Below are 25,500 nucleotides of genomic sequence, written 5' to 3'. Positions count from 1 at the left end.
GTCCGTACCCAAAAGTACTGAACGCAGGGTCTCTAAGAGATTTGCACACCCATGTTTATAGCAGCATTATTCACAATAGCCAAAAAGTGGAAGCAACCCCAGGGTCCACCGATGGATGAATGGATAAACAAAACATGGTGTATACACACAATGGAACATTGCTCGGCCTTCAAAAGGAAGGAAACCCTGACATGGGACACATGACAATACAGACGAATGGTGAGGGCATTATCCTAAGTGAAATAAAGACAGTTACAAAAAGATAATAATATATGATTCCACTTATATGAGGTCCCTAAAGTAGTCAGATTCCTAGAGAGAGAAAACAGAATGATGGGGACCAGGAGCTGGGGGAGAGGGGAGAATGTTGAGTTAGCGTTTAATGGATACAGAGTTCGAGTTTTTCAAGATGAAAAGAGTTCCAGAGATGGTTTGCATGACACCGTGAAGGCACTTCACACTACTGAACGGTAGATTTAGAGATGGTTCAGATGGTAAGTTTTATGTTCTGCATATTTTCCCACAATTAAAACATTTTTTAAAAGCTTGAAAAAAATGTGCCTCCATTAAGTGCTGGCCTCCTGGCCTCTGGTATCTTTAGAAGCAGGAGTACAATTCAGGAAATGCACCAACACCCTAGGAGCTGTCTTCGTGCTAGTCAAACAGAACTTTCCAACTCCAGACAGTGGAAGGAAACAAGTGCGCTTCTGTTCGGGACGTGGGGGTAAGGGAGGGTAAAAAGGTAGGAGTCAGGTCTCGGAGACAGAAGGAAAAGAATGTAATGAGGGGCTCGTGAAGACATTTGGTCCCTTCTGATTTCTGGAGCCAAAGGAAGGAACGGAGGCGGAACAGAGGAGTGTTAAGCTTTGTGACTCTAGACCAGGTTGCCCAGGGGTTGAAAGGCAGCTCATAGCTCACAAGCTTTCTGACCCAGTGCCGGTTAACTCTGTCCCAGGCTCCCTGTCTGTAAAACGAGAGTGCTATTCGCACTGACCTTCCAGGGTTAGTGAAGACTAAGTGAGAAAATTCACGCTGTTTTTAGAACAGAGCACCCACAAACAGGAAGTGGTCAACAATTAGTAGCTCTCATTACTGGATAATTGAAAGAACTGTCTTGATAATGAAAAGACCCCGGCCCTTTAAAATCTCCCATAGCTGGCACTGCGTAAGCACCTGTAGAATGGTCAGTGACCTGAATGATCTGCTCACGAGGCCCGGAACCGGAACTCTGCTGGAAAAGGGGAACTCTCCTGTCCGCACCACTTCCTGCCATCTTCTCCCATGCTGCACCGGGACCCCCAGTCCTTCCCCAACCTCCTCTTCCAGCCAGCAAGCAATAGGACCACCCATATCAAAAGAGGACTGACCCTCCATCTAGGTCACTGGATTGAAAGTTATTTCTTTCCCCTGAATTTCTAGGCGATTTGGACCAAAGTGAATTTGGTCTGTAAACTACAAGGATAATTGTCGAATTCCTGTCCCCAGTATTACTTTGGGGGCAGCTAGTTGCAAGTTTTTAGAGTGATACTTACTTTTCCCTTTCACTGTTTTGGCCTTCTTGCAAGAACCTGGTTCCTTTCTTTTGTTTAAAACCAATTATTCCTTTTTTTCCCCTAAGTATAAAAGTTTTCAATGTTCCCCAAAGCAAATTTTGAAAGTAATAGGTAACATTTATAGTGTGTACTATGACCGGGCACTATACTAAGCACTTTGTGTGTATTCACTCATTTAATCCTTACAAGGATTGATGAGACCAGTACTATCATCGTCATCAGCATTATAATCATCCTCATTTTATAAAGGGTAAAACTGAGGCACAGAGAAGTGAAGTAACTTATACAAGGCCACACAGCTAGCATGTGTGGGAGGCTGGGATCTAAATCTGGGTAGTCCGGCTTCAGTCTACACTCAACTGCCAACATACCAAGAGGAAAATCAAAATTACTTGTACTGCAAAGCTGAAATAACACTTGACATCTTGATATATTTCCTTAATCGTTACATACTCGAATGTGCTTTATAAAAATTAATTTGGGGGGCACCTGGGTGGCTCAGTCGGTTAAGCATCTGCGTTTGGCTCAGGTCATGGTCCCGGGGTTTTGGGATCGAGCCCCGCGGGGGGCTCCCTGCTGTGCTTGTCCCTTTCCCTATGACCACTGCTCCCCCTCCCCCACTGATGTGCTCTCTGAAAAAAAGAAATAAAATCTTTAAAAATAAATAAATAAATAAATTTGGGTTTCTAGGATACATGCTTTTTACAACCTACTTTTGTTTCCATTTGACCATTATTTTGTAAACATTTTCCGTTACTGCACCTTCTACAACTTGAGTTTTAAATACTATAAGATATTCCATTGTAGGGTGTATCCTATTTTTAACAAATCCCCTATTGTTGGACGTTGCAGTTATTTCTAGCTTTTCATTATTTTGAGTAACATGTTTCCATGTAGAGAAATCCTTTTTGAAAACCATCTGGCAGTGTTCTTAAATGTAGGCATTGCCGGGGTAAACGTTGTGCACATTTTGAAGGCTTCTGGATTTAAACTACCAAACGGTTCTTTGGAAGCTGCATTGACTCCCCCCGCCCCCCGGTAACACTAACTGCGAGCGCATATTCCTGGTCCCCCTTCTGAGTGGGGACCCCCCCCCCAGCTAGGGAGGTCCCTGCCACCCAGGAGTGTCCTACAGGCCTGCCTGCCTGTCTCAGCTGAAAGAATTCCTTCCTTGGAGATGTTCCAGAACACCTCTGTCCAGCTAAACACTTTTAGTCTATAGAACCGTCAATAGCAGCAGAGATCCTCGTGTGTGTTTTAATGTAGGAAGAGAGATTATAGGCTGGAACATACCTGGCATGGAGAAATCAAAGGCAAACAAAATAAACCAAAAACAGGAAAGCTGAGAAGAGATGTAGAAGGAAAAAAGGAGAAAATATGAAGTGCAAACCCTTGGGGTGACCCTGATCATGGCATTCTCTCTTTTCCCAAAAGTGGATGCAGGGCTGGAACTGACCCTTCGACACCATGCCCGCCAGGATGGCAAAGGAAGACGCACGCATGTGCTCCTCCCATTGCTCAGAGCCCCAGTCTTGCCGGGCATGGATTGAGAAAACCCTGCCAACCCTTGCAGACTCTAGGATCACTCTGTGATCAAGCAAGATGACAAATGAGACATTCATGGCCCGTGAGCAGAGAATGGGTCCATGTTTACCTTGGTCTCGTTCAAGGCAAGTGGTTTCAGGGCTGCTCCCTAGTTTGTCCATTTGTCATCTGCCCGGCACATGTGTGCCTCGGGCTCTCCTTCATACCAGGCTCAATCCCAGCTCGCCACACTCCCTCCTGCGCTGAGGGATCCATGGGGCTGCTGTAACCACCCGCTTCCCCTGCTCCCTCGGGGTGTTCCATGCTCGCCCCTCCTTTCCTACGCTGATGAGAGTTAGGGAGAAGTTTACCTGAAGTGAAAGATTTAGGGTCTGGGACGGGGGGAGAAGGAGGGCTGCTCCTTTTTTTTATCCCCAGGGGATAAAACTGACATTTGCTGAGGATTTACTATACAAAGCCGGGTGGCTTTGTGCGAAGTGTTACACACATGATCCCCATTAAATTCTCATAGGTCCAATATGGTGATGATCCCATTTTACAGATGAAAGGGGCTCGTGGAAAGTAACTAACTTGGCCGAGGTCACCAGCTAGAAAGATCTGAAGCCGGTTTTATCAAAAATGAGCCTGATGTTGCTGGAGCTCACGGGCTGAATTAGCCCGCTGTTGTAACTTGTTTCTCAGGCTTGGCCGTGAAGCGGATCTAGGTGGGCGCCATGGGGGGGCTGCCCACCGCTCAGAAGATTGAGAACGAGGGGCCGAGGAGCCCCCAGAAACTAGCAAGGCACAGCCGTGGCTCAGGCCCTGGCTGCACTTGGTGCATGCTCCCGCCGGCTTCCTGCACACCAAGGCTGCGGCCTACTTGGGGCCCCGGCCATCAGCACGTGCTCGCATTCCCTCATCAGCTTCTCGGCTAGTCGCTCTGTTTCCACCTTTGTCCCCTGTCCCCAACACAGGCTACTCACAGCCCAGCACCCTACGCCAGGCACCTGCCTCGTCTTGGGCAGCCCTGCGGACCTCGGCGTAAAGCCCGCTGGGGTTCTGCACAGCACGCAGGTTAAAAACCCATGTCCTTCCCAGGACCTGCAAGGCCCCCGAGATCGGCCCTCCTTACCTCGCTGACTTCGTCTCCTGCAGCTTTCCCTCTGGAGCATTTTGTTCAAGCTAAAATGGCCCCCTGGAGGACCCAAACAGGAAAGATAGCCTCCCGTCACTGGACCTTTGCACTTGCTGTCGCCTCTGTCTGGAATGCTTCCTCCCCACACTGTCCCCGTGGATCAACCCCACATGTCCCACTCTTCTTCTCCAAACAGCCTTCCTCACGAGCGCTTCAGCAGACACAATCTAAAATGTCAACACTCCCACGGCCGGCTCTTCAAAACTCCCGTCCCCGCCTTTCTTTCCCTCCTTAGTGCGTTGCTATCTGATGTATAGTTGTCTTTTTTATTGTCTCTCGCTCCCATTATAATGCAAACCCATGGACAGTGGAGGTTTTCATCTGGCCCGGGCACAGCTGTGGCCCCAGCACCTAGACTCTGCCTAGCTCTGAGTAAGGGCTCAAGAAATCCTTGTGAATGAATGAACGAATGAATGAATGTATGATGAATGACTTGATGAACGTAGGGATGCGACCAGCTACAGACTGCCAGAAGGGCAAGTAGAGGGAAAGCTGTCCTTTCCTACCAAGGTCAACCTGAGAGAGGAAGGGGCGAGATGCAGCAGGGACAGGCCCTGGGCTCTGCCCCCAAAGTGATTCAGCATGCCTGAGCCTTGGTCTCTCCCTCCGTAAAGGTGTGAGAAGGAAGCTGACATTCATTAAGAACGGCTCGCTGGGTGCCCGGCACGCACTGACTCCTCACGGCAGCCACGTAAAGTACATGTGCTGCCCCTTCTACAGATGAGGAAACCGAGCCCCAGAGGCCACGGCCCATATTACATCTCAGTGCCTGGCAGAGTCCGGAGTCCAATCCATGTTCATCAGTTTTCAAAACCCGAGCTCTTTATCATCTCTGAGCCCCTTCCTCCTGAGCCGAGCTTCTGTCCCCCACCTGTGGGCTGGCACCCCACGCTAAGACCGCAAGGGGCCGTTGTGAGTTTCCAAGGAGACAAACCGGCGGCCGGCACCTTACGGGCCTGCAAGCAGGGTTGGCAAGCGGCACTGCTGTGAAAACCCCCGGGCCGAAGCAAAGCCTCACTCCGCTACCACCTCCTAGCGTTGGGGTGGGGGGGGGAGGCGAGGCCAAGGGACCAGCCCACGCATCCCTCACCCGTCTCCCAAGTCTGGACAAAGAGGCAAGCAAAGAGCAAGTGGATAGCGGGCCTCCCCTTCCTTTTTTCCTTTAACATGGACCAGGTTTAGGGTCCAAGGGCCTGGGCTTCCTCGACAGGTTCACCTGCGGTGCTCTGTGCTGACCCTGCACTTGGTGGGAGCGCGGCACTGGGAGGCCAGGTGGCCACGCAGCACAGACGCATGTGACGTGGCGTCTTTGGGGCTTCGGGAGCGCCTGTGCGCCTCACAGACCTCTCGGGGCCACTGAGATGAGGCTCGTTAGCATCTCCGCTCTGGGAGGGGTAAAACCACTCCCTGCCTCCCTCCACCCCTGCAACTGCTGCAAAACCACTTCGCGCCTGAGAGCTTCCTAGGAGCCTTGTGATCTAGAATGTCTACCTGCCGGGCCGCAAAGCAAAGCACGGTGCTGCTCTAACTCCAGATGGGGAACCACTGAAGGAAATCCTCTCACAGGGTCACAATTGGGCGACCGTGGCGCTGTCTGTAACGTCAATATGATTATCAGATTGCACTTGATAAATGAGAAGTCTTCAAAAGATTATTGGCTTTACCTACTTATTTAAAAAGCAAGTAAAAAAATAAATTAAAAATAAAAAGCAAGTAGATGGCCCATTTTTAGTAGTGCTGAGACGCTGGGCTCCTGACAGCATTGAAAGAAGCATTAACTAGTTCTCAGCCCAAAGGCATGAATTTAGAGAGCCATTTATTCTTATTTTGTTTGTATTTATTTAAAGGAAGCAGTGATCACCAGGACCTGGCAAAATGGCAGCAGGAATAAGTCATAGAGTGTGCCTGAGTGTGCGTGGGTGTGTGCCTGTGTGTGCGTGCATGGATGGATGTGTGCCTGAGTGTGCGTGGATGTGTGCCTGTGTGTGCATGCATGGATGGATGTGTGCCTGAGTGTGCGTGGATGTGTGCCTGTGTGTGCGTGCATGGATGGATGTGTGCCTGTGTGTGCGTGCATGGATGGATGTGTGCCTGAGCGTGCATGGATGTGTGTCTGTGTGTGCATGCGTGGATGTGTGTCTGTGCGTGCGTGGATGTGTGCCTGTGCGTGCGTGGATGTGTGTCTGTGTGTGCACGTGTGCATGTGTGTATTAGCATATCAGTTAACAATCAGCATAGCAAAAGTGTAAAGTCTATCATTTATCTACTAAAAAGCTGTTGCAGTCTTAGGCTGCCCGAAGAGCTCCGGATTAAGGGATTCCCAGGTGACTTCTCACCACTACTGGAAAATGCCTCCCACCACATACAACCCGTCCTCTCTCCCTTTTCGAAGGATCACAAATGACAAATAAGATCACCAACCCCAGTTTCCATTCTCGCCAACAACTGACCAAGTTGAGAAAGAATCAGAGAGAAGAGGGTGGGCTGGCACGTGTTCTCCGACTCTAGCCAAGTCAGAGAGCCAGGCCTTCCCTCCTTGGGATGCCAGAATGCTTCTTCTCTCACCTGCTTGAGGCCACAATGAAATGAGGTCAATACATCTGATCGAAGTCACAACACACCTGTAATGTTGTCATAGCTCCGGAAATTCATTTCGATGTGGTCCCACTCCAGCACCATGCAGTTTTCCATGCTGGGCTGAGCAATGGCCACGTACACGTCATTCTTGGAGTTGAACGTATCCACCGAAACCGACTGGTAGGGCAAAGTCTGATGAACAACAAAATCTGGGAATGGGTATTTAAAAAAAAGAGTCTCCATGAGATCCCTTGTGGGAATTATCAACCACCATTACCCTTCCACCCTTTGTAGCACCGGTTCTGAAGAGGGACCGGGAAGGAGGGAGGGGGGACCAGAGAGAAGCAACACGCACGTCACAGCAAGTTTTACTCTGGAAGATTCTAGAAGGGCTCTGCCTTGGAGAGGATGATGAAAGCACAGCTTCTAATCAGCTCCTTTGAGACAAACAGCTCACAGCTTGGCTACCGGATGGCAAAGTTTTAAACAAATTTGGTGAGACCTGGCTTTCAAAAACACCAGTGAAATGGCGCCACGGAACACCATTCCAGAAACGATCATGAAAATCACTCTGGGAAGAGGGCTGCGGTGGTCACAGGGGTTTGGGAAATGCTGTGTTTCTAGCCGTCTCAGGATGGCCCCAGAAGCTAAACACCTGTCTCATTCGTTTGCTGGGGCACTTCTCACACTCACCTGCCAAGGTGATTGCTTCAGCGGCTGTTAGACTCCCACACGCCCCCACTCCAGGTTCCAAACCAAAAAAGTAAACTCCCCAAGGGCGCGCTGCCCTTTGGGGAAGCAAACCAGGCCGTCTGACACAGACTCAGAGATTTATGAAGCCCGCGGAGCAGGGAAGGTAACCGAAGTACATTTATTGGTTGGTGCGCTCAGGGGTAAGCCACGGCTCTGCCTGCGATCTGCACAGTGTCCCGCGGTGCCACGAACAGTTACAGCTCTGCTGGATTTGCAAACCATGTGGAACCGTCCTCTCTGAGCACGTGCTCTACTCCTACCCTTAACGTGAAGTCAAGACTCCTCACCCGAAGGCCCCTAGCGACCACGGACTCACTGTGCTATGACCTTGGTAAGGAGGTACGATTTTTCCAAGGAACCGGGTGCGCGTGCCCCGGGACGGAGGCAAGGGGAGTCGATGTGTGTGGGAGCTAGAGAACCAGTGAAGAAAGAATTAAGACAAACACACAAACCACTGAGAAAGCGCAGGGTAAGTTATTTCTCCGGCTAGAGCTCCCTCAGTGTGCACCCCGCTTCTCGGCAGGCTAACCGCACCCAGGGTCAAATGATGGTGGATGTCTGGCTGAGGGAAGTCGGTGCTCTGAGAAAACACTGGCTCTGCCCCTCCCCTGCCCACCCATCCCCTAGCCCTGCCTGCTTAGGCCGCATGTCTCCTGCAAAGCCGCCCCAGATCCAAGCACAGGGCTCTGTCCTCACTCACTGAATTCATAACTAGGCATGGCTGTTCAAATCTTATTCTTCACGAATCTCCAGCAGAGTGACTTCAGAGTCGGCTTTGGAGAAATGGGAAAGATCTTAGAGGCTTGAGCCGTTTCGCAGCCAGAGCCGCTCAGAGAGGGCGTGCCTGAGGCCAGGCCTGGATCCCACCCTCCTAAGTGCCTCCCAGGGCATAAGCCCATGGTGACCACTAGAAATAACTTAGATCCGAAGCCTCATAAACGCGGTCAAATGAGAGAGACAGTAAAGGGGTGGGCCACTTGGTGGTGAGCAAAGGCCGGATAATGCAGATGGGGCAGACACAGGAACGGAAGGGGGAGACTGAGAGCCGCTGAGTTCATGCTGTGGTGGGAAGAGTAGAGAGCGGATGAGAAGACCAGGTATGGTCGGGGGTGGGAGAAGGGAGCAGGGCCGAGGGAGAGAGGGCAGCATGAGGCCCAGGAAAGAGCTCTGTGCCTGGATTCAGAACCCCTGAAACCGCTCCCCTGCACTTGACTCCCTGACATGGCCTCAGTTTACTTCCGTGCCATATGGGGGGAGGATTCTTACCTGCCAAGCTTGATGGCAGGGACACATTGGTAATGGTGGTGGCAATGCCCATCTCAGGGCGTGGCACATAGCAGGTGCTTCAGAAATATGGAATTGAGGTCTGAGAAAGGACAGTCTGCCTCCTCTGTCCCAGCCATCCCTGGGCTGTCTCTTGAACTGTCCATTCGAACGGCATCTAAGATAACATGGCAGAGCTGTGACTCCAATGTCTTGTTGAGTGACCTTGGGGAAGTTATTTTACCTCGATCTGGCTCAGTGTCCTCACTGGATATTTTAATTCTTACTCACTTAGAGTTGTGCATAGCACACAGTGAGGGCTCAAGACATGTTCAGTTTTGGAGGTGTCCCTATCCCTATTCTGAGTTACAGTAGGTGCTTAATAAATGCTTGCTGGCAGAGGAGTGTGGGAGGGCTGGCCTTGCCCACCCCACGGTCCACTCTGAAGACTGGGTGGGGAGGAGGTTGGGGATGAATGAATGATGCATGCACGCAGGGGCAGGGAGAAGAGGGAGAAGCAAAGAAGCAAGAAGTAGCCGAGGGAGAGTGGGGACAAGTGCTCTCCCCACCCCCAGAGCCGGGAGCAGAGCATCCACAAGAGCTGAGGCTTTAGGTAAGACAGGCTGGGCTTTCGGTTCCCGCTCGTATTGGCAGCTCTGTGACCTTGAGCAAGAAACTAGAGCCTCAGGGTCCGCATCAGTAAAATAAGGGTGACACCTCTTGCGTGAGGTTGCTGTAGAGACTAAGAGAGTCTAAGTGTTAGCATCGGAGCCTCATGTAGGGGCAGTTGGACACCATAGCTTTACGTACCAGCTTCGTATGCTCTAGAACAGTGACCGTGTGCAGTTGCTGCGTGAACACTTAGGAAGCATCACAATGGCTCCCAGCCCTGCCTTTTTGCCAAACCCCGCAAATACCAGCTGCTACTCCATCAAGGAGCAAACACGGACAAAACTCAACCTGGAGATACACGGAAAAACGGAAATGGTGGCCGTCATGGTCTGCTTCCTTTTCTGGAGACAGAAAAGGCTGCATTCTTTTAATTCTGAGACAGCCACAGACCCCCTCTACCTTCTGCTAATGCAAGCACCGCAGGTTCCGAACACTCCGGCCTTGTCTCTAACCCACATCTCCCGCCTGCATGCCGACGTCTCAGAGACATGAGCATTCGCTGAAAACTGCAGGCTGTTTAAAGGGCAGACCAAAAAGTTTCAGTTTTTATTACAAAAAAAATCCCAGAAAGAGAGAGAGCTGCCAAAATTAGAAAGCATTTTACAAATTTAGCTTTTAATGGTTCTATTTTCATTTGTTTTCCCAAAACATCGGTTTCATAATATTTTCTATATGCTGACTACCTGGCACAACACAGACTGTTAAATCATTTGAATTATAAATCTAATTCTTAATAGGAGAGTCCTTTTCCCCGGCCCCCACCCCCACCCCCAAAAACGAGGAGGAGTAGGAGAAGGAGGGAGAAAAAGGAAGAAATATCTAAAAGAAAATGACTGATCACTATGTATTGGGTGGGGGGTGGAGGGGCTGGAGGAATTTAAAGATCCTCTCCCGTCCCCATTTTAATTCATCTTTCACAATCGGCAAAAGCACGTTCGTCGTGCAGAGATCGCCAACAATACACATATTGATATGGCATCAATTTACCAGTGCTAAAGTATTAATGGCTTTCTCTGCGCAAAGTGCTGCCGCTTCCATTCACGTTGGATTAAGTTCATGATGTCAGTGGGACGCTTACAATTTAGGCCTTGCTCCCACTGGAATCAACAGATTTTTCCATAGCTATTTATAGCCCTTGCAGAAAATAAATTATATATGACGCTGATCCTATTGGGAGAGAAACTGCACATTAATGCATTATTTCTCTTTGCATTTCATCAGCCCAGCAATAGGGAAGCTAACAGGACAATTAGGATGCAAAATTCACTCCCTCTAAGGAATTTAGCGAATTATCCACCTAACACAGGGACTCCTGAGTAGGTAACAGGGATTTCGGTGGTGGTTAAAAATAGACGTGAAAGCGGAGGGTTATGGAAGGACTGTGATTAATCTAGAAGCTGAAACAGTCCGGTGGCGGTTCTGCCGTGTTAATTACACCCGGGCGCCAGAACACAATGGCAAGAGAATCTTCCTCTCTCTGGGAAGAACAGGATCTTCCTTCTCCTTCCTCTACCTGAGGAATTTACGCCTTTCCTGAAAATCTGAGCTAAGAGAACAAGGATGCCCTCGGAGAATGTACTTCTTCCCAAAAATGTAGCGAGGATGCCATCCTCACTAGTCCTCAGGCTCTTAGATCGGGCTTTCTATCTGCCATCCATCCCGAAGCGTTTCCCTCCCAGCCTTTAATAAAGCACCAAAGAATGAGGCTTGGTATGAGCAGAAGACAGGAACCAAAAAAAAAACCTCAGAATTTATTGACTTCGTTCTTACAAGGCAGGGACTATGTCTAGGGGTGGGCACGGTTTGGGCATGCCATTTATTCCTAATGGAGGTAACCATCAGTCTTAAAGGGAGAAAGCAGTAGCAAAGATAAAATCATCACCTGCCTGTTACCAGGGAGTAGGGCTGACCGTCTAAATTTTAGTAGGAATGTTTCTAGCAAGGACAAATATATATAACAGAGGGAAGATGACCTAAAAATGTTAGGGGACTCATGCTGCCCCATGGGTTCTGGGCTTAGGACAGGTTTCCAGAGCTGGCTACCTTGGTTCCGAGCCCCCTTTTACTCCTGTGACAATTCTGACAGCCCAGATCATTTTCATAACAGTCCCCGGAGTGCAGAGGTCAGAAATCATGTTTTCTCATATAAATTATTCCCTGTTTCCAGGCCCTGGACAGCCCATGTCATGTTTCCCAGAGACTGGCAAAGTTTTCAGCCACTCTGGCCAGGCATGAAGAGAACAATGAAAAAGCAGCTCACTTCACCTAGGTATTTAGAGAACTCTCCAGAAAAACCAGAGCAGAGACAGAAAGGAGCCCCAGTGAGCTGTGGTTTGGCATTTCACACCAAATGGCCTTGAATGCCACCTTTTGGTGCAAATGTCATTGACTACGACCTCCGATTTATTGCGCTGCTCTGCGATAAAATAAATAACCTGCCTGTGGCCACCACTGGCTAAAGGGTACCTGCCAATTACACAGCAGAATAAGGCCCTTTTCGATGCTAGAAGACAAGGGCAGCCCACGAGTCTGCAGGCTTTCTCCCAGCAAAGAGAGAACTCGTCAACTCCCTTATTTACGAAGATATCTAGAAACAGTTTTTACTTTGTGAGTTCTTGTTTGTTTATTTGTTTAGAGGGTGGCAGTAGGACTGGCCTAAATGTCACAGTTTGTTCTTGGAGGTTTTTTTTTTTTTTTCCTTTTGAGTTTCTGTCACTGTTTCTGGGTTCTCATGCCTGCTGTTCCCACTGACATGCCTTGAGGCTTTGTAGGTATCAGCTCGCAGCCGAAATGTTTATTTTTATAAGTTTGGTAAGCAGGTTTCATACTGGGGATTGATCTGCTTTCCTTTAAAAGCTGGCTTTAGAAGCTGGAGAAACTTCGCCTAGGCCTTTCAGACGGAGACACTCCCCTGCTCTCCATGAGAGGCGAGAGGGGAGGCAGTTAGTATTTTAATTTTGTCTTATAACCTGTAAAATGTATAAATGGAAACCTTGAGGCAGGCCATGGAAAAGGCAAAATCAAAGTTTCTTTACATTTTTCCTCAATGGGAGTTTTTCTTCCTTAGATAGCTAGTTGTTCCCTTAGATTTCTATTTTGCCATTGGTTATAATCGTCAAGTCACCTCTTTGTACGTAGAACTACAAAAGCAATTTATGGATTTTAAAGGCTGCTATTTATTAGCTGAATGTTCAGTAAACTTCATATTATTCAATCAGGAGAGGAGTGAGCACAGTGGATCCAGAGGGTAGGAAGGCGGGCCTCTCTGCACTGACTTTCCACGAAACCTGACTTGTAAATACCCAACTCACCAGCTTATACTTTGGCCCTTAAAAAAAACAAAAAACCCTTGAGAGAAATTAGAATTTTGTAAAGAATCAAAATTAAGGCAAAGGGCAGTTAACAGAAATCCTTCCAAACTGCTGAGATATTTTCCTGACCGCATCAATTCATTTCTTTTAGAATGCTTAAACGTCACCAAAAATAATTTGGACAGAACACCTTTACACCCACTTTTCTCCATTCCCTGTGGATGACCTACAAGAAAAACAAAGGGGTTATCCTCTGTAACAGCCTTCAGTGATAGCGGTTCCGAATACCTGTAGTGGTACATTCGTAGTCGAAGCTGGGCACGTCATTTAGCTTCTTCTCCTGATACTCCGGTGGACCGATACAGAGGACATCTGAGACAGTGGAATTGGTCATCTTCAACCACAGATACAACCACTTGGCTTTGCAGTCACATTCAAATTTATTGCCCCTTAAATCGCTAAAAAACAAAACAAAACACAAACACATAGATGGAGAAACAGATGGGCCTGAAATGTTTCAGCAGTCGTATGAAACTCCAGCATGATTTAACATCCTCATATACTGAATACCCCCCAAAAACGAAACTTAAAAAAACACGTATTTAATGCATCCTATTTCTTGTACTTATCACTGACTTGATTTAATGGTCTTTGGTGCCCATGATTTTAACCAGAGCCTGCAGAGAGCTCTTAGAGCTAACCTATCACCATGTCTCCAAACTGCCCTGAAGCTGTCACCACGCCATGCTGGAGATGGTGGAGGGGGACTGGGTTGACAGAAGAACACCACCCCTCAAGATGCAGGTTCTCACAAACAGAATCAGGGCATTCTGGGGATATAGCTTCCACGGACACGACCGAAACTTTAAGATCTTTTTACACACTGTCCAGTGAGAAGCGACAAATGCTAGAAGATAAATCAGAGGGATCTGCTATCTTGAGAAAGGAACCCTCACACCAGCAAGCCTAACTGACCATTGGCCTAATGCTACTAAGTGTATTCCAACATGGCAAGACCTAACTAACACAATATAAACTGTATGCTCTTTCCCACCATGCACTCTTTGCCACCGATTTCTAACTCCAGCATAAAAGAAATGCAGTAATGGGGAGGGGGGCTTAAAGACATGATTAACTGGGGCACAATGACAAGCACACAGAAACTTAATTTTCCTTACTTACAGTTCAATCAGAGAGTCTAAATCACTGAAGACATCCCTTGGGAGGGCTTTTATGTGGTTATTGGCCAAAGAACTAGAACAAGAAAGTCATATTTTAATGTGGTTATTATCCTCAGGCCCTGTCACTCCAAAGTCCCTGAAACAAAGCTAATGATTTCAAACATAGTTCTAACCCTCTTCAGTACAACGTGGTTCAATTTCTGGCTTTGCGCATCGATACTGAGATAAAGAAATGAGTTTTGTTGTACAAAGACAGCGTTATAGATGCGGGAGGACAATGTAAGTCTTTTTGCTTTGTGTTTTACAGAAGCATTTATTAAGCTCTTTATTTACACACATTTCTTAAACTCTGGATGGGCATCTTACGTCTCTCAGAATAAAAGTCAAATCCCCTTGATGGCGTACAAAATCTCCGTTGTCAAGTTACCCCCATCCCCACTTACCAATGGACTGAATCTCTGTCTACTCAGAACGCCCACACTGGCCCCCTTGCTACTGCTCCAACGGGAAAGGCACGCTCCCACCCCGAGGCCCCAGAACTTCTCATTCATCTGCCTGAATGTTCTTCCTCCAGCTACCCACACAGCTCACTCCAACACACAGCTCATTCTCCTTTAGGTCTCTCTTCAACGATCCCCTCTTCCCTGACCTCTACCGTCTCCCTTCCCTGTTCTGTTGATCTTCACTGCACGACTGTCCCTTGGCATACTGTCCATTTTAATTACCTATTCGTTTATTGGCTGTGTACTCTCCCTATACATAAGCAACACGGGGACAGAGATTTTGGGGTTTGTCCACATCTGTATCCCCAGCATCTAAACAGTGCCTGGCACACAGCAGGTGCTCATTAAGTCCTTGCTGAGTGAATGAAGGAAGCACTTAAGTGAGGAAGATAAGAGAAAAGGTGTACAGTCTTGTCCAAGAAGTTCCCTCGGTGGTCCATCTAAGTGAAGTCTCTGACTTGTGGCTCTAAGAAAGGATTCAGTAAATACTCTTCCACATTAAGATGCTCAGCTCTAACCCCACGATAATATAAAACCGCAATGAACTACTATGTTTAGAGAACAACGGATTATGATCCATTTCATCTTCTCACGAACGAAGGTTGACCAGAAACAATTTTGCCTTTTTTGCTCGTAGTGTTGAAGGGCTTTCCAAAACGTCCTAGTCTGCTCTCCTTCTCCAGGAAGGACGATTATCGTAAACCCTTTCTCTGATGATTCAGGGTCACGCAGTGCCCTGTCATCATCCTGCCGAAGATGAATGTCTGCGGTGCTGGGCTCTTGACGTAGAAAGATGCTGGGTGTTGAAAGAGGCACATCAGGTCTGTGCTTCCCCCTGGGCCTCATGCTGTAACGGGAGTCAGCCAGGAAACTGATGCCTACTCTTGTTTTCTTTTATACGGGTGAGTACAAACAGCAAGACACATAAATCATAAACACGCAGGCAAGTCAGCACCAACCTCTTCAAAATACATGTATGAAATTAGCCTTTCTTAGCCTCATAGGGATCCACTGCAGAAAGGAGTTAAAGAAATGGGCATTCCTCCTTCCCTAGCATCAGCTCGCAGAGAAAGCTTTGAGCGCATTTTAACCCAAACATGCTTCTGCAAGATACCAAGAGACTATGGGGAGACCTAATCATTCCAGAATTATGTGCCTTCCTGCCTAGGTAACCACAAATGGCTTAAAATACAATTTCATCTATTATTTCACCTTTTTTCCCTCCAGTGATTTATTACTATGTTCTTTTTTTTTTTTTTAAAGATTTTATTTATTTATTCGACAGAGATAGAGACAGCCAGCGAGAGAGGGAACACAAGCAGGGGGAGTGGGNATGATTTATTACTATGTTCTTAAAGATGTTGGAAAATAGGCTGAATATGGAATCAGACTGAACATACCCTAGAAGTAGCTTTCTGAACTTAAAAAAAAAAAAATGTTTGTTTTGCTTTTTTAGTAGCTGGTGGTCACTGTTTCTGGAAAGTCCAAACAACTTTTTTGTAGCTAATTAAAGGTTAATTATTTAGCTAAACATTTTTAGTTCATTGAAACATACTGTACTGAAGTGACAAGAATAGACGGAATGGTCAAAGCCAAAAGAAGCCGTGTGTTTAGCAACCTTTCCAAGTGTTCAATTTAGATTTCAGAAAGCCAAATTGTTTTGATGGACTTCCACCCCACTCACGCTAAGTGCATAACGTCGCACTTTCCACTTCATTTTGTCTACACATTTATGGCACTTACTTATTTCTAAAACTACTTAACGGCAACCTGTCCCTTGGGCTTTATAGGACCTGCTGGAAAACAAATGTCCTAGATTTTAGTTACCGATCAGGACTGCTTCTTCAATGCTTTGAAACCTGATCTATATTTCTTGAGAACAAGAATGGGAGCCTGTAGGTGTTGGAAAAAGTCATAAAAGATAAAAACCAGAGACTTAAACAAGCAAATCCTTGCTCTCTTTGCTTAGGAGTTTACAAAAACTGGGATGAAGTGGGGAAGACTGGTTCTTTCTTTAAACAATGTATTAAAAGCTTTCATTACCACCTGCATCTCCAACCTAAGGAGTCAATTTTATTTATTTATTTATTTATTTATTTTTAAAGATTTTATTTATTTATTTGACAGAGATAGACACAGCCAGCGAGAGAGGGAACACAAGCAGGGGGAGTAGGAGAGGAAGAAGCAGGCTCCCAGCGGAGGAGCCTGATGTGGGGCTGGATCCCAGAACTCCGGGATCACGCCCTGAGCCGAAGGCAGACGCTTAACCGCTGTGCCACCCAGGCGCCCCTAAGGAGTCAATTTTAAAAGTCACTTGACTTGCCGAGAAGTAGAGTGCAGCGCTGGCTTTCTGCCCCGAGCTAGACGCTGGGATGGGGGGTGGGGGGGCCTAGCTAATGAAGCATCCGCCTGGGTCCTGCCCTCAGGGAACCTTCAATGCAGGGTGGGGGAGGGGAGATAAAACTGACATCATGAAACAGTACCAACCAGTATGCCACGGTCAAGTGTTGGGGGTGCTGAGTCAGAGCAAGAACTATGGGAAGGGCAGAGGGGAGATCAAGAATGGCTCCAGGAGGGAGGCAGAACTTAATCTGGATTTCTTTTTTTTTTTTTTTTAAGATTTTATTTATTTATTTGACAGAGAGATACANGGGATGGGTGTAGTATTGCATTGGGAGTACTCTGGACCTGGGTTGCCTGGGTGGCTCAGTTGGTTAAGCCTCTGACTCTTGATTTCAGCTCAGGTCATGATCTCAGGGTCATGAGATCGAGCCCAGTGTTGAGCTCTGCGCTGGGCATGGAGCCGGCTTGATTCCTCTCTACCTCTCCCCCATTCCGCCCCTCCCCCCACCACAAGTTCTCTATCGCTCTCTCACTGAAAAAAAAAAAAAAGAAGTACCCAAAGGACTCTTGTTTTCTACATGTCACTCAGAATAGGAGGTGCCTCTTAACACATATGCACGCATTATATACACACGGTTGTGTGCACAAATAACACACATGTGTGCAGCTGTGCACACACACAGTATATACACGTATCTACCCATGTATACCAGCCCAGGCATCCCTGAGCAAGCGTGTGCAAGGATTTGCAGCTATGCATGCACAACACCTGTATGGTCACACCTGTGTTTAGACCAAGGACGCACAGCCAATTGGTTAAATGAAAATTGATATCTGGGCTAACTCAGCCAGTCACGTGGGCTTTGCTTGGGTTCACGATCTGCCAGAGCTTTTGCTCAAAAACAAAGCCCCTCATTCCTGACTTCTGGGAACCAGATCTCTCTGGCCACAGCTGTTCCTCTCCAGACATCCACAGCTGTCTTCTTAGCAGACCCTGTCTGGCCGCTCACACTGCCAGGGGTCCTCAGCAGTCCATGGAGAAAACAGAGACTTCTCAACGAGTGGGGGAGGCCACGATGTTGCTGTTGATGATGGTGGTAACAACGCCAACCATACCTTGAGCCCTTGAGCGTTTACCAAGGGTAATGGGCTGGATGCTTTGCAAGCAAGCATTAACCCACCCCGTGCAACAATCCTGTGGGGTCGCTATATTCACCCCCATCTTCAGGATAAGGAAACTGGCTCAGAAGAGCTAAGCAATGTTAATAAATGACAGCCTTGAGATTTGAACGCCAGTCTACATGACTCCAAATCCATTATTTTAACCTTTACAGGAATATGGGGATTTGGTATCTGGGTTCAATCTGAAACAAAACAAAACAAAGCAACAACAACAAAACAAGACTTTTCTACAAAAGAAGGAAAATCTGGAGCAATAATGACAACAAGAGGCTGACAGTCTCCGGCATCGATGGTTGGACCTCCCACGCTCCTCCCTTATCTCCTTACTCTACGAGCTTTATTTAACTCAGACAGGGCTTCTGCTTGGTAGGATTCCAGAATCAAGTGCTCCCTGAGCCTGTTGACAGACACCTTTGCCTGTATCGGGACTTAATGTGAATGATCATCTCTTTAGATGTGTATCATTCAAGCTGCACCTGCTGAAGGTTCACCCCTGCCCAAAACCCCCACTCAACATCCTCCTATTCTCCCAATTTTCTTTTTATCACCAAGATGAGACATGATATCTTACTCGATCACAAAATATCTATCATGCACATGGGCCCTGGCTCCCAATAATAAATTGCTCCTACCAAGCCAATGACTATTTTTACATTTTCATAAACACAGCCACAATTTTTTCCGGTTTCCTAAGTTTGCCAAGTGTGTGTACTTGCTTCATTCTGATATGCCAATTCAAATCAATTTGTTTAATTTTTTTTTTCCTCCAGAAAGCTATTAAAGAAGCCAGAGAGCTTAGCTTAAGCTGCGGATTAATCCAACATAAAAGGAAAAGCTATTTGCATTCAAATTACAGCAACCACAAAAATGTCTCTATTCTACTTCATCCTAATTTTGATCCCACATTCAACATTCTTCAATGAGTCACGGAAGCCTCAGTTCCCAAATCTGTAAAATGGAGAGTCACGAAGTATCATGAAAGATAAAGAAAAGAAGGCTCCCGAAAGCATGCAAGCATGTGCCCCGCACACAGCAGTGTAAGTGGGCGGTTTCCTCCCCGCCTCCTCCATAACTGGCCGCGGGCCCCTCACGGTTCAGAGGGCTCTGTAGGTCACATGAAGTCACATGGTCCACAATAGCCAATCAGGATGATGGAAAAGATCATAAAGCCAAGTGCATGAGTAATGACACCGGGCTGCTGTCCGATCAACAGCACAGAAAACTTTGGGGCAACCAGGAAATTCGTTTCCTTGACAGCATGTCAACACTATGGACAGCGCAGTCAAGAAAGCACAAGGCACCAGAAAGTGGATCTTATTCCACCCATTAAAGCCCCCACAACGTTTTTCACAGGACTTACAGGTGAGTCAGGTCACGGAGGCCACGAAAGGCATTTCTTGAAATGGTGTCTATTTTGTTCCCTTCAATGAACCTAAAGAGAAGAGCAATAGCATTCAACTGAAGTTTCTCGACTTAGTATCTCTAAAAAATGATATTCAAAACAAAATCGAAAAGCATGCATGAATTTAAAACATTCGTCTCTGAGGGTTAGGTCAGCTGCGCCGGCTGCCAAGTGAGAGGTGGGTTAGTGTGCAAGCATGCGTGCACGCAAGTGTACGTTCTGTGCTCCTTTCAGAAGCAGCACGGAAGGCTTCACGTTCAGAGCTGGCAACATGCGTAAAAACATCTTGGGGAAAAAGGGAAAAAAAAGAAAGCCCTATACAAAGGCAAGAAATTCTTAAATCTCTGCAAGACTGGAATGCTTCCAGACATCTTCCCCACTCCAACCTTCTTACATTTCATAGTGCCTGGTTATTAATACTTTCATTAATATCATTGTCTCTTGAGGGGAGCCCATTGTTTTACATCTCTGTCTTCAAGTTTTTGCCGAGGGAGAATTCCATTAAGCTCAGCTTCTGGCAAACTTGACTTCAGCGTGTCCTACACAGTCTAATCTCTGAACAAATGGGTAACAAGGCAGGGATTCTCTCAAGATCTCTAAGCCACTAGAAAATAGGAAATATAATGAAGTTGAGCATGGGCCAAACTTCTCACTCTGTGCTAAAATGGCTTAGGGCTTGCACACAGGACCTTGCAGTAATAATTTGGACCATGCTTTAAAGTCTTTATGGGAAAGACACAAAGAGAATGCACGCCAACTACTCCCCAAGACTGCAGGGAAGTAAATTTTCGTTTATGGCATCCCATGACATCCAATGTAAGAGGGTCTTTGATGAGATAGTCCAAGGGAGAGGCTTTGCAACACAATGCCTTTCGTTAGTGAAATAGTTCTTGATTCTTGTACTGACATCTTTTTGATGTCCGTGGGTTTCTTTTTTTAATCAGGGGTCTATTCGGTAATAGAATTCAGTATAGAATGATAAGTGAACTTCCCCTCAATAACCTTGGCAGTAAGATGAACTGCTCACAAGAGGAAACGGATAGCTTTACATTTGCTATAGCCATGAGCTGTTTGTGTGCTTTGATAGAACCTGGTGAGGCTTAGAACTTCAGTCATACCCCGCTTTCCATATTACATATACTATCAGGCTGTTATGAAAGTATACATATTATGCGTACTCTGGGGGAAGAATTCCTTCAGAGACCTCTTTCCTAAGGACATAAAATCAGCAGAGCTTTCTCAGACCCAGGATGTGTTTAGAATTCAAATATCTACCTGTTAACCTCAGATAAGAAAGCAGAGATGAGGCTTTAAAAATCCCTCTGAATACTAAGTAAGGAAATCCCATCTGATAGCGGGATTAATATTATTACAAAGTTACAAAAGACAAGGATGAAAGCATTTAAGGGGGAAACAGACATGAAGGGGGTAGGGAGGGACAAATCAGAAAAGAAATCGGGAAATGAAATCAGAACACAGGCAGAGCGCATTGTTAGGGGAAGAAAACTGCACACCTGAAAAGGAAAAAAAAAACCCTCTTGTTTTAAAAAAGAAAAAATCAAATTAGACTCTCAGTAGCAGCTCACAGGAGATACTGCAAACGGGATATAGGAGGGCCAAATTAAAAACACGAAAGTGTAACCCCATATGGGGAGACTTTACGTAAAAATAAGAAACGCTCAGAATCCTTCAGCTTTATTTCTGGCTGATCAGCAAATCCATGCCTAGTTATGAGAGGTAAAAATATCCAGTGCAATTTCCAATTGTGCTTACTACATGCCAAATTAAATGTCAGCAGAGAATGAATGAGTATCTTTCCTTCTTTGTTTGCTTTCACCCGCTTTGTCTCCAACCTCCTCCTGTCCCAGCATGTTTATACACAAGTACACTATAAAAGGTCAGCGCTGAAAAGAGAATGGGGTTTTCTCCATTTTCTCCACCCCGAAGCTCTCAGAGATGCTGTTCCGCTTGGAAAGCAATACAGCGATTCTACAGGCATACCAAATGCTCAGCAAAGAGACCACACTCAGAACTTACAGGTATTCAAGATGGAAAAGTCCAGCAAAAGCATCATCCCGGATGACAGTAAATGAGTTAGAATTCAGCAATCTGAAAGTAGAGGACAGATTTCAGGGCAGAGGTGGGCACCTTCAGTAACACAGTAAAACCCTCTTTGTTTCTTTCGCTAAGTTCTGATCCATGGCAAACATGGGCTCTTCTCAGCCTAAGACTGACACATTAGGTGCACAACTCGACTCACAGATGCTGATGGACACTGGCAAGTGGATTCCTTTTGGCTGGATTTACTGGTCACCCTCACGGCTCCACCCTTTCTCCCCTGTGGGTCTCTGGAAATAAGACCTGATAGCTGTTATCTCAAAACATTCTACCACTCAGCACAACTAAACAGCCAGTGAATGCTTCCTCATGCACAAGCAGTCATGGAATCAGAAATCTAAAAGGACCTAATCTGACTCTATCTGGGGGGAAATTTGTGCCCAGAGAAGTTAAGTGACTTGACCAAAGTTACACAGCTGTGACCGAAAAAAATAAAAATAAAAAAATAAAAAAATCCTTTCTTCCATATTATACATTCCCATGAGAAATAATAAAAGAGTTCTAGAAATCTTCAGAAGCCACTTTATCAGCACATAGGTTTCTGTTAGTCACCACTTCAGTCTATTTGGTGAAATACCTAAAATTGTATTTCTAGCCTATGGAAAGCATATTTTAACAGAACTACAATTTCCAAGAAATCACAGATTTTAAAACGTCAAGTACAATGTCGTAAGTAGGTCCATAACATTTCGAGAACCTAAAAATACCAACATTAAGTTGATTTAGGATGAGACGTGACCTCCTAAAGGCTATTTCCTCCTAGTTTTCTGTAGTACACGCTTATTTTCAATGTCATCTCAGATTTAAGAAACAGAACAAACAGAATGAGCTATGTACTCATGACTTCGCCTATCACTGACTTGCTTTTGAAAACTGCTTTTTGGACATTTCTTTTCATCAGCAAACAATAACTGAACTGGGATACGGGGCATGACAGGAGTACTCGCCAAGAGTGGCTGCATGCAGAACAGTTGTTGAGTGTGGGTTAGATTTCTGGCTGGGGGGGAGGGGTGCTGGGTGGCTCAGTTGGTTGAGCGGTTGAGGGTCTCTTGATTTCCTTGATGTTTGGCTCAGGTCATGATCTCAGGGTCCTGACATGGAGCCCTGGGAGGGGCTCCACGCCAAGTGGGGAGTCTTCTTGAGATTCTCTTTCCCTCCCCCTCTATCCCTCCCCCAACTCATGTGTGGGCACTCTCTCTCTCTCTCAAAAAGATATATAAATCTTAAAAAAAATAAATAAATAAAGAATCCTGCCTGGGATTTTGGACAAGTTCTTTAACTCCTCTGAGCCTTAATTTTCTTATCTGTCAAAGGGGGAAATAAACTCTCCTTGTAGGGATGATTAAATAAAATTTTCCATATAAACATACAGTATGCTGCCCAATCGTTTACATACTCGGTCAACTAAAAAATGCTTCTATTTCCAGAGACACATAAAAAGTTTAAAATGTAGGTTTTCTTTCAAAGTGAGGCGTCTGGGAAACACTTCATTTAGGTGAAATACAGGTCATGATTCAGTGTAATCATGCCAAATACAGGTGTTGGGATCTATGATAAAGTCCTTGAAGAAAACATGTGTCAAAAGAAGGAGGGGACACTGAGCAAAGAGCCTGAGACTCAGCTGAGTGGGGACACCACAGGGCAAGTTAACACCAAGAGTTTATTGGGGTATTTAAGGAAGGACTGACACCTAAAAGGTAGAGATGGCCCCTCCTAGGACTGCACCTTCGGGACCCCCATTTTCAGAGAGAACTTCCCATACTCACAGCAGCTGCAGGGAAGGCAGATGGGAAAACATTCGGTCCTTGATTTCCAAAAACGTTCCATTTACCAGGCTCCTATAGGCAAAAGAGAAGCAAAACAAGGCCTAGGGTTTTTTTTGTTTTTTTTTTTTTAAGAAGTTATTGCGGGCTGGGCAACCAGCCTTATCCTCCACCTGTATTTCAAACTCCTCCACTCAGGAGTGAGGCTTAAAATCGTCAACCAGAGGCTTCTCGGGGGTAGAAACAAGAAGAGTTAAGCCATTTTCCAATGAACTGGATCAATATGAAAACTAGTCTGAATAATAGAAACCTTTACCATCAGTCTAGCTCCTTCCACAGACATTATCTCAGCAAGTTTAAATCAATCCCCTCACTTCCTTTTCTTAACTACAGGAGGCCCTGGCTGAAAATGGATAATTGCTTCACCTTTGCCCATGGTTCTGTTTGTGTAGACACAGCATTAATGTCGGCAGGAGAAACTCCAGGGTAGGATTAAGCATTCCCCTCGGAAGCGCATCTCTGAAAGACACTCGGAGCATTTCTGATTAAATGCACTGTGAAAGCCTTGGGGAAAAACTCAAGAGACACCTGAACTTGAATGTGCGGTGGGAGGCAATGCCATCTGCCAGATATAATGGTCAATGCCGGGGCAAGCAGCTTGTCTATTTCTGCGACCAGGTCCCCTATCCTTTCTGGCCACAGCAGGACCTCCACACATTAGTTCGAAATTATTTCAGTTAACGCGCAGATCAATTAAGCAGCTGCTGTTCTAAAGGATTTAACAAGGGGAATTCCAATTTCTGGAATCCTCCATTGGCACACGACTTAGCAACATTAGGAATCAAAAAGTCCCTCTGTTGCTGCCAGCCAGGTCATCCTGAGTTTCTATAATGCAAATGGGAACCCCTTCAGCCCTGGACCTTGCCTGGGGTGGGAAGCAGGGGACTGTAGTACCAGGGACCTGGGCAACTTCGCCCCTGGGATTCCCTGCCTCTGTGACTGAGTGGGCGTCACCCCAGCACCCTGGCCTGGAAGGAGGAAGTTCTTTCAACGGGAAACATTGCCCAGCAAAGATAGGGCCCTGTAGCCCCTTCCACCGCCATTAGGAGACACGGTTGTGGGGGAGAGTGGCTGTGTGAGGCCAGGTTGAAAGCATCCCTTAACAGGTGAAGAAATAAGGGGGAACCCTTCCTGTCAATTCCTCCAGTGCTGAAAAAGCAGCTAGCATAACGTGTGCTGGGGAGAGGGGCAAGAAGCTTGTGAGCGCCAGGCGAGAAGGCAGGCAGCCTTCCAGCTCTTGGCCACTGGCCTGGGTGCCCCACATGTCCCAAAGCTCTGCCAAGCCCTATGCTCCCCTCTTCCAGGCCTCAGGAGCTGGCCCCCCACTTCCAGAGGCTGCATGCCTTCACTCGGGTTCTTCCCAACCTGCAGTGTGGACGGGTCGGGAGAAGGCCACGGTATAAACCACTGCCCCAGACAGGAGATGGGATGGTGAGGCCTCATCCCTCCCCTGTTTACGCTCACTCCAGTCACGCTGGGCTGCACATTCATGCCCCTACCCAACCACCCCTCCCCACACACCCCTCTCAAAGTTTAATTCGCCCCCAGAATCACCTGGGACGCCAAATGCAGACTTCAAGGCTCCACTCCTGAGACCCCGCTTCATTCAGCGCGGGCCCAGGAATCTGCATTGGCACAAGCTCCCCCAGGTGAGTCTGGTGCAGGTGGCCCGCGGGCCACACTTTAAGAAACACTGCACGGGGACTTGTCTGGCTTCCCAGGCTCTGGCGCTCGGGTTCCCTCCACCCTCCCCAGGGCCCGAGACTCCACCCACGTCCCCTAGCGCGCCCCCACCCAAACGCCAAAAAGAGGCTGGGAAGTGGGGTCAGGGTCGCGCGGTCCCAGCGCCAGAGGCAACTCCCCGGCGGCGGCGGGCGCAGGGTGGGGCGGGGACTGGAGGGGTCCCACTCACTCACAGGGAGCTGATGTCGCCCGGCACGATCCTGGGCACCCAGGAGGAGCCCACGCAGATGATGGACTCCTTGGTGCAGCTGCAAGTGGCGGGGCAGCGCGCCAACCGCCTCACCTGCGCGCCCGGCGGGATCAGGCACGCGGCGCCGAGCAGTAGCAGCAGCCGCCCCAGCGCCCCACCGCCGCCCC

At 47.2% G+C, this 25,500-nt stretch overlaps 1 protein-coding gene across 1 annotated transcript in view; it reads right to left on the bottom strand.

Moving 5' to 3' along the window:
• The window catches only part of LGI2 (leucine rich repeat LGI family member 2), a 31,900-nt gene that overhangs the window by 5,605 nt on the left and 795 nt on the right, over window positions 1-25,500 (bottom strand). The window contains exons 2-8 of the mRNA XM_034670959.1: window positions 25,317-25,500; window positions 23,344-23,415; window positions 21,497-21,568; window positions 19,418-19,489; window positions 14,031-14,102; window positions 13,137-13,306; window positions 6,894-7,058 (exon numbers count right to left, since the gene is read on the bottom strand). Coding sequence (XP_034526850.1) covers window positions 6,894-7,058; window positions 13,137-13,306; window positions 14,031-14,102; window positions 19,418-19,489; window positions 21,497-21,568; window positions 23,344-23,415; window positions 25,317-25,500 — 807 coding nt within the window. The remainder of the gene's footprint in view (window positions 1-6,893; window positions 7,059-13,136; window positions 13,307-14,030; window positions 14,103-19,417; window positions 19,490-21,496; window positions 21,569-23,343; window positions 23,416-25,316) is intronic.

Source organism: Ailuropoda melanoleuca, chromosome 11 (genome assembly GCF_002007445.2).
Source record: "Ailuropoda melanoleuca isolate Jingjing chromosome 11, ASM200744v2, whole genome shotgun sequence".
NCBI lineage: Eukaryota > Metazoa > Chordata > Mammalia > Carnivora > Ursidae > Ailuropoda > Ailuropoda melanoleuca.
This window is presented reverse-complemented; position numbering and strand designations above follow the sequence as displayed.